The 8,676-nt window shown below is 39.2% G+C and overlaps 1 protein-coding gene across 1 annotated transcript in view; it reads left to right on the top strand.

The window, feature by feature from the left end:
• The first annotated feature begins 8,265 nt into the window (after positions 1-8,265).
• FRMPD2 (FERM and PDZ domain containing 2) overlaps positions 8,266-8,676 on the top strand; it is a 54,861-nt gene continuing 54,450 nt past the window's right edge. Inside the window, exon 1 of the mRNA XM_039709430.1 lies at positions 8,266-8,370. Within this exon, the coding sequence (XP_039565364.1) occupies positions 8,338-8,370 (33 nt within the window). The 5' untranslated portion in view covers positions 8,266-8,337. The remainder of the gene's footprint in view (positions 8,371-8,676) is intronic.

The following is an 8,676-nucleotide window of genomic DNA, read 5'->3' as shown; positions in this document are numbered from 1 at the left end:
CTGCCAAATCCAATAAAGTGACCTTGGCATATGAATTTACTGATGCACAATTGTTGCTAAGTATCAAATTCAGGTGTAAAGCAGTAGAACATTTACTTTCATGATGAATTCAATTTATTTCATTGACTCCAGTTTACAATGGATGAAAACTTGCACATATGATAAAACAAAAGGCACCAAAATTGAATTATTATAAAAAAAAGTGATAAATAGGTAGATGTTGCTGGCAAAATAATGGGTTAGCCTCACCCCAATGCAACCTTTCATATCTATGCAAAAAGAGTTGGGTAAATCTATTGACTTTAGAGAGGCCACGTAATGAATAAATGTGTTGCAAAGATTAGAACAAGGAGGATATTTTAGGCTAATTTGGATGGTACTATCTTCTTCCATAGACATCAGCAAAATCAGCCTTTGACCTCACAACACGAATTGGCACTGGAAGCTCTTTGCTACTTTTTCCAGTCACAAAAACATTAACCTCTATGGCCTGGCCAAACTCCAAAGTGAGTGATTACATTCTGCTGCTCTAATTTTCCCCTGCAGGCTCAAACAGATCCAGCATAATTTCCTGATATGTAGTGTTACTGAAAAAAAACCCCTTTTTGCAAAGTTGCTGTCAATTTTTCCTTCTTGCCTCCTCATTTGTATGCCTTGTCTTATGAGTTGTAGGTTGTTTGAAGGTCAAAATTGTATGGTTCTGGATCACAGATTTTACTAAACTGAGGGACCAGTGCTACAATGATAACAATATATTTCCATCACTTTTACTCTCTTATAATACACATAGTGTAGTCTGGCTATAGTTTTTTCCCCAAGCACTCACGCAGTCAGACTTTTGTTAAATATCATATCATGTTGGTCTCAAAAATCAGAAGTCAAAATCACAGCCTAAAGACACAGGGTATTCTGAGTGTGTTTAAAAATCAGTTGCCAATTTGATTGTAAAGTAACACATTGCTTAACTCCGCATTGTTTTAAAGCAGTAATTTGTTAAAGAAATTATGATTTGCATGGCCATATAATCTAATATTTTTTCAAGAAGTTTGGATATAATTGATAGCAGAATTCATTTAATTAATATTTAGTATTGATCTGAGACATTACTTTTACTCTTAGAGAAAAAAAAACATTCACTACAAAAGTTAAGCATCTCTGGTAAAACTGCTGATTTCATTCTGGTTCTATAAAGCTGTAACACCTGCACTTTGGGTAGTTTCTTATTGAGTAACAGGCTAGTTAGAAATATCAGCACTGAGATCACTTGGTATAAGCACTTCTATCTAAAACAGAGGATGCAATGCTTCTCCCCCCAGCACAGTCTCAAATAAAACAGCACTCAGTACAATCTGGTGGATTACCTGCATGGAGAAGCCACACAGATTCTGCTCTGGGGATGTGAATTTATTGCTTAGTCCCAGTACCATAGGGTTAAGTGAAATGCTATCACAGTAATTTATTATTAAGAGAAACGGTGATGGCTTAGATTAAGAAGATTTGTCTGTCTCTTCTAATTAAGGTTAGGTTTGTAAGAAGCTTTACTGCCCTTTGAAGCTACAGAGACTAAAATTAGAACTCTGGTTCCGTTTAAAATGTCACTAGGTTGGTCTATAATCCTGTGGTGGTTGCAACAAGAGATCATTCTTTCTATGTTGTGATTCCTTGTTTGCGAGCTAGTGAGCCAGGACAAGACCCCATGAAGCAAAGTCTATTAATCAGCAACATGCTGTTCCTACAGGACACTGTGATGCTCTTCCAGTAACCCCTTGAAGAGTCCATACTGAACAGGAATTTGGCAAAGCAATCAGCTGTAAGACACAAGTTCTATTGCCAGCACAGAGCAAATGGTGGCAGTGAGTGGGCTGTGAACAGAGAGTGAAGAAGTTTGTGGGGGCAAGATCTGCCCTAAGGCTGTGAGTGAACTCATTTTACAGTGGTGTTTACAATCCTATATGTGACAACAGCATCCCAGGCTATAGCATCCCAGCTATCCCAGGCTGTCCTCCCTTGCTGGTCTACAGACAATGTCAAAACTCAGATCAGTAAATGCATAATTTCTAAATTTTCTTATTATTCTTCTACTTACACAGCATCAAATGAACCTGTGGGGCTGTTACAGGAGAGTAATAGCAAAAGCTGTTCAAAAATTTTTAGGAAATTTGAAGCTTGGATTCAGTTTTCCTTAGTGATGTGTAGACCTAGAGCAGCTCTGACTAGATTAGTAAAATACAGAAATGTAAACCTCATTAGATGGAAAGGTCAGGTGCATTTGAGAAGAGCAAAGCCTTCTTTGAGAATATTTATCATGACAAAACATTTGAAGGAAAAGCAGCTATGGTGCTTCAAGTCACAACTCAGTTTCTGGTTGGCTGGGATTATAAAAATACTCTTCCAGTAGGTAGGACATGAAATTATTATTCACTACAAAGTGCCATTCTCTAAATGATCTGTGTTTCAACTAAGACAAAACAGCATGAGTGTGTGGATCCACATTCTTCTGCTAGGTCTTATGTACCTGTCAGATAGGACAGTGCTGGGAGCCACTAAATTGCTATTCAGTAGTTCAAAAAGAGAATAATATTTTAATTTGGTTTAGTGAAACAAAACAAGTTTATATGTATATTGGAAAGGCTGAACTGCAAGCACTGAGTCTCAGATATGTGAGCAAGAAAATCTCTCATCAATTAATACAGTAAGAATCTACCAGCTTTTACTGATTAATCTGCTGAGCAATTAATGAAATTTAATTGCTCTGTTGCAATGTTAATAAACGTTTCATGTTACAGGGCATATCTTTTGCATTGTATTCTTTTCTTCTTAGATAAACTCTGTCATGTTTATATAGATAGGAACATCCAATTAAGCAGCAAAATCAATCACCTGTCATTCAAATAACCACTCACAAAATCTGAACAGCACATATTCATGAAGAACCTGCTGAGTAAAAACAATTTGCTCTCCACAGAATCTTATTACTGATTTCAGATGAGGAGTAAAAGGGCTCAGAAAGATTACAGGAAGTCACTTAGTTCAGTCCCCTTTATTTACTCAGATTAAGACAGGGGTAAACAATACCTACCTATTCTGAACAAATAAAGCAGGGTGGTTCACAAAGTATTTCTTATTGTGAGAGAAAGGTACAGCTATAATCAGTAGGGCTGGTCTTGAGCAGTTCAGTCTATTTTACTGTGTCCAAAATCCATATCTACTGCAGCAGGCATGAGCAGCCCCTGCGTGACACTGGCCGAGGTCCTGTGGGCAAAAGGAAGCCCACTGGAGGAAGAAGAAATATGGGCACTCCTGTACCTGTCCACAATGCAGCTTCTGGAGGATCTTCACAAAGGTGACGTGAAAAGCATATTTTTAAGAGTTACTGTTAGAAATTCATTTGTGAGTTATTTTAATTCTTTTAAGTTTGTTTGTGGGGGTGGGGTGGAGACAAAAAAACTAATGGCACTAACAGCATATTGCTAATAGAAGTGAGAAATCTTTCAGTGCTGCTGGGATTATGTGCAGATTGCTCTGCCTACACAGAAGGTCTTCACGCAGTTTTGGCTTTTTTTTTCCAAATTAAACAACAAGTAGTAATTAATCTAAGAACAATTATATGCAGACAGAAGTGTCTTTCCTGAAGTCTGAATAAGATGCACCCAGAGAAAGTGCAGTGCCAGCTAGGCTCATGTCCTTCATGGACTGATACAGAGGACAGGCAAATCCACATGGCTCTGCATTCAGCTAGTAAGAGATTTTATCCTTGATGATAATAATGTGACTTATCATTATGATGTTTGCTTGCCAAGCAGACCAGCTTGAGAGAGCACAGAGCACAACTGAGCAACAACAAGAGAGCACAGTTGAGCAACCTGTCATGTTTTGAGAACTGTTTATGTGAATGGGTATTCATTTTGAGGGAAGAATAGATGAAATGTGTTCTTACCTCATAAGCATGTAGAATCAAAATACAAAATACAGGAAACAAGTGATATGTAATTTCTACTATAGCTGGAGGAGTGAAAATTCATTACCAACTAGTTTTTAATGGGCTGGAACACTATAGCAGGTTGACTATACCATCAGTTCTCTATTAACTGGTGTAACAAGGGGACAGCATAGCCCAGGAAATATAAGCACCAGAAATGTGCAAAGGAGTGAAGGGCAGAGATACTCACCTGGATAGGATCAGCATAGGTCCATCTATTGACTCTGTGCTAGACACTATACTGGCACTATGCTCTTGTGATTGCTGACTTAACAAAACAATATTTTTTTAAAGAGATAATCAGCCTATGTTCCCTATGCTACACCAGATAAATTTAGGGTATCAGAACCTGAAAACTAGACCAAGAAGCAGGGATGTACAACCAAGCTGGGCTGCAGGCCCAGTGTGTAAGGCTGCTAAAACTTGTCTTTAGAGAGCTCAGGTCCAGAAGTGATGCCAATCTGCAGTCATTCTGAAGCTGAATCCACAGTGCTCCAGTTACTTTGAGCACAGGGAAGGTTGCCTGCCAGTGCATAGCATCATCCCAGTTGAGTTTTCTGACTCCACATCTCTCAATTGCAGCTATATTGTTTCTGTAATCAGCCTCTTTTCAAGGCTAATGCTGCCACATTTGCTGTGCTGTGCCTGATGCAATAAATCATGCCAGATCTCATGATGATCAGCACCATTTGGTACAGAATATTCCCAGTGTGCTGGGGCACTGCCAGGTCAGGCAGGAATGGCACTGGTTAGCTGGCCAGCACTACAGAAGGCCAGGTATCCTCCACTAGGATGAAGTACAAGCTGGCTGGCTGTTCCTAAAAAAGACAAGTTTCCCAGCATGTGCGACTTGTGTTTGCATACAACGGGTATCCTCCACTAGGATGAAGTACAAGCTGGCTGGCTGTTCCTAAAAGAGACATGTGCGACTTGTGTTTGCATACAACACTACAGAAAACATGGAAGGAGCAAAAGACAACACTAGCTGAAGGTAACCATGGTCAGAGAGCCCAGTGATCACCAGGCAAGGCCACAGTGACAAAGCAAGTCTGAGGTCAGGCTGGGAAGTCAGTCTGGGTCAGGACCAATAAGGTCCCCAATCAGACAAGTCATTCTAGGTACATCTCCAGTGATGAGTTTGCTTATACAGGTGAGATGCCAGAAATATGATTTTCTGAGTGCAGTGAATAAAACACTAAGATCTCCATTTTATCGACTTCAACATTTTTCAGACTCTGCCATCTGTGTGATTTGCCCGTGGTCAGTACTACTGTCTGCTGAAGGAAATTTGTTTTTCCAAAACAATGCATCTCAGACAGAAGCTGCCCCTTTCAGTCCACCAGAATTGCTCCACCGCCCAAGTAAAAACCAGCACTTTGGACTAACAAAGGTGAGGTATATTGCAAAGTGCATCTTGACAGCACCTCATGAAGACAAGCTTGTGGGTTTTAACGCAACATACCAGGCACCTACTGTCACATCCCATTTCTAATAACACGAATCAAATTAGGTTATAGTTAGAAAGATGTTACATGTATCTTGCAGCTTATTGTTGGATTAGCATGCATGTCAACATCAAAATCAATTTTGAACATCACTCCCACAGGCCTGGAGAAATGTATTATTTGTAAAGGCCCACAGAAAGGAAATGGTGAAATGGTGTTCAAGCAGGCATGGTAATTGTAATCCCAGAAGCAGCAGGACTGCAGTATCTGTACAATCAGAGGGTGGAAGCAGTCCTAGGAAGTCAGAAATATATTCAGCTTTGTTAACAATTTATTTTTCTTCTCTCTGACAAATGAGTCTCTCTGGAAAGACAGTAAGATAAAACCTTCAGGCATCTTAAAGTTTTAAATACCACTCAGACCACATACTCCCCTCAGGCAGAACACAGTATTTTCAGATTCCTAATAACTGACCACTTAGACACTAGGCAGAAAAATGAATCTGTGGAATAGGCAGCCTTATTCCAGTAATTATTTTCCTGCATATAACAGCTAGCCAGTCCCACAGGTAGGGGAGAATTTTAACCAACAATGGGAGAGCTTCAAAATTAAGAAAGGAGTTCAAATTTCTTTCCCTACTCCTGGCATCTTAGAACAGAGGGAAGCCTGGCTCAGCCCCTCAAGCTGAACAGTACTAATGATGCCAAGATGATTTTTTTTGCCTTTTCTTTTACATACTTTTTATATAACTTTTATGTATCCTCAGTATTCTTAGCATGCATACTTGTAATTCCTTAAGTTTGATAACTTAGCATAGCCTTAGTATTTTGTTAAGCCAGGAGACCAAACATCCCAAAGGCCTCGTAGTAGGAGGCTGGAAAACCCTACACTATCTTGGGAAACCAAGGTCCTGTCTAGAACACAGCCTGTAAACTGGAGATTTGGCCCATCCAGGGGGAATTCATTGAATGGGGAAATAACACACCATTCATCCAGACATCTCATTGGGGCACCCTTGTTAAATATGCAAATTTGTAAGGTCTATAAATTGCATACATGATCTGTCGTGTGTGCGCATTGCAACACATCCCACCTTGGTGAAACAGTGCAACATAAGGATCCTTATTAAAATACCAAGGTAAAAACCCTTTTACCCTTAACTGCGTCTGGCTCTCAGTTTTTTAAGACCAGGAAAAGGCAACACTAATTGCATGCAATCCAGTCCATAAACTAAGAGTCACTATTTTACTTTTAGATATGTTTAGTCTAGTTTTTTAAAAAAATAATAATCTGATTTTTCATATATGATTCATATATGATTTTTCATATATGATTCTGTGGCTTCTGCCATTTTGTGACCAAAGACACAAAAAGGTGGTGTGTCTAGCATGAGACATTCCTGTTCTAATTTCCTGTATTGATTTCACACAGGGTTTCCTTTTCTGTTTTGACAGATGCTGGTGTATTCCTTAGGAATGACCCTCTATTGGTCAGCAGATTACCAGGTTCCTCCAAACCAGGCCAGTAACACAATCATTTTTGTTTTCTCTTATTCTGGTAGGTTCAAAGAATGAGAAGCATGGTCTGAAGTATCACTAGCAGGGGCTTTGTATTTTGGACCACTAGGAAAGAATTGAAGAGCTTGTGTCAAGTCTAAGTTTCACCAAAAATACCAGTTCACATAAATCAGGAAATTTAGTTGGAGCACACTTTCCCTTTCTTTTCCTTTTTCCCCCCACTCTATTTATTCAAAGACCAGAATTTATTTTTTTTTTATTTGGGTGAATTGTATTGTGATTTTAAGGGTGAAGATTATTTATTCCAAAACAATTAGGAACAATTGTCTTGGAATAAACAATTGTTCCCACTACCCAGGGAAGTGGTAGAATCTCATCCTGGAGGTATTTAAAAGATGATTACTGGTGGCACTTAGGGACATGATTTAGAGGTGGACTTGCCAGTGTTAGGTTCATGATTGCACTCAATGATATTAAAGGTCTTTTTCAACCTAAATTATTCTATGATTCTATTATTCTAAGATAGACAGGACTCAAAGAAAACCATCCTGTAGGCATGATTGTGGTGCTGTGCACATTTATGTGCTTTTTCAAAAATGGGATGGAAGAATAAAACTAAATAACTCGCCTTATTTCTGAGAAAATTCTATCAGTATCTCTGCTAGCTGAAATTATAAGTTTCTTACTTACCTAGAATCCTTTCCAAGACTTGTAACATATTTTGCTTCATTTCTATATTGATGCTTTTGGTTTCTTGTTCTCAATTTGGAGAGCACAGGTTTCTAGTAGATTTAACCTCTCTTACATTCTAAGAGATAAAGCTTTATAAGCTAAATGGCCTTAAAATATAAGTATCTGGTTTCTATGACAACAGTTGTGGCTGGTAAAACTCCTCACCTTTTTGAAGCTAATGCTACCACATACCTTACTTCCATGAATCTTTGATTCACAGTCTAATTAACAAAGCTCTGGAGCAAACTGAACTGTCTGTCACCAAGAAGCCCCTAATTGGGCCTGCAATCATTCTTGGAGATGTCAGTTCCCTCCAAGGCTATCCTGGATCCCAATAAAGGTTCATTCCGTGCCGTTATGCTGCTTGTCTGGAATTCTCCCAAAGTCTAAAGGAATTCAGTGCATGTTTCTCACCCAGAGTGAAAGGCTTACAGAAATTCCTGATCCCAGTTTGCATAGGATTTCAGTCCCCTGGGAGATGTCATTTAACAGTAATTCTGTTTTGACTCAGTCCCTCCAGCTGAGTGACCAACTACATGCACTCTTGCTGACACTGTGTGAAGATCTGCCACACAGAAGACTTTCTCCTGAATCCATTCTGGAAGCATGTGAAGCACATCAGAAGGAATCTTCTTCCTTACCAGCAAAGTTCTACATAAAGAGAATGGTTCAGTTTGCAGTGGGAAGTGTCAGTGAGGTAAGTACTGCTCCCATACTCCAGTCATCTCCTTTTCTGCAGTGAGAGAGGTGCTCAGCAACACGGGAGACAGGTGAGTGATTGCCAAAATTAATGTTTGCATGGATTAAGGAAGCGAGATTTGGTTCTAAACTTCTAGGCAGGAAATTGTGTGGGCATGTGTACAAGCAAATAAAGCAATGAAGCCATCTCATACATCACTTCTACACTCCTGGGAAGTGACTGAGCTTTTGTACTTACAGTATCTTAATTTCTTTATGTAGTACTGAAGCAATCATAACCTTTACAGAGATCTCATATTGGCCA

The sequence above is a fragment of the Passer montanus genome, unplaced genomic scaffold (genome assembly GCF_014805655.1).
Source record: "Passer montanus isolate IOZ18808 unplaced genomic scaffold, ASM1480565v1 scaffold21, whole genome shotgun sequence".
Classification (NCBI taxonomy): domain Eukaryota; kingdom Metazoa; phylum Chordata; class Aves; order Passeriformes; family Passeridae; genus Passer; species Passer montanus.
This window is presented reverse-complemented; position numbering and strand designations above follow the sequence as displayed.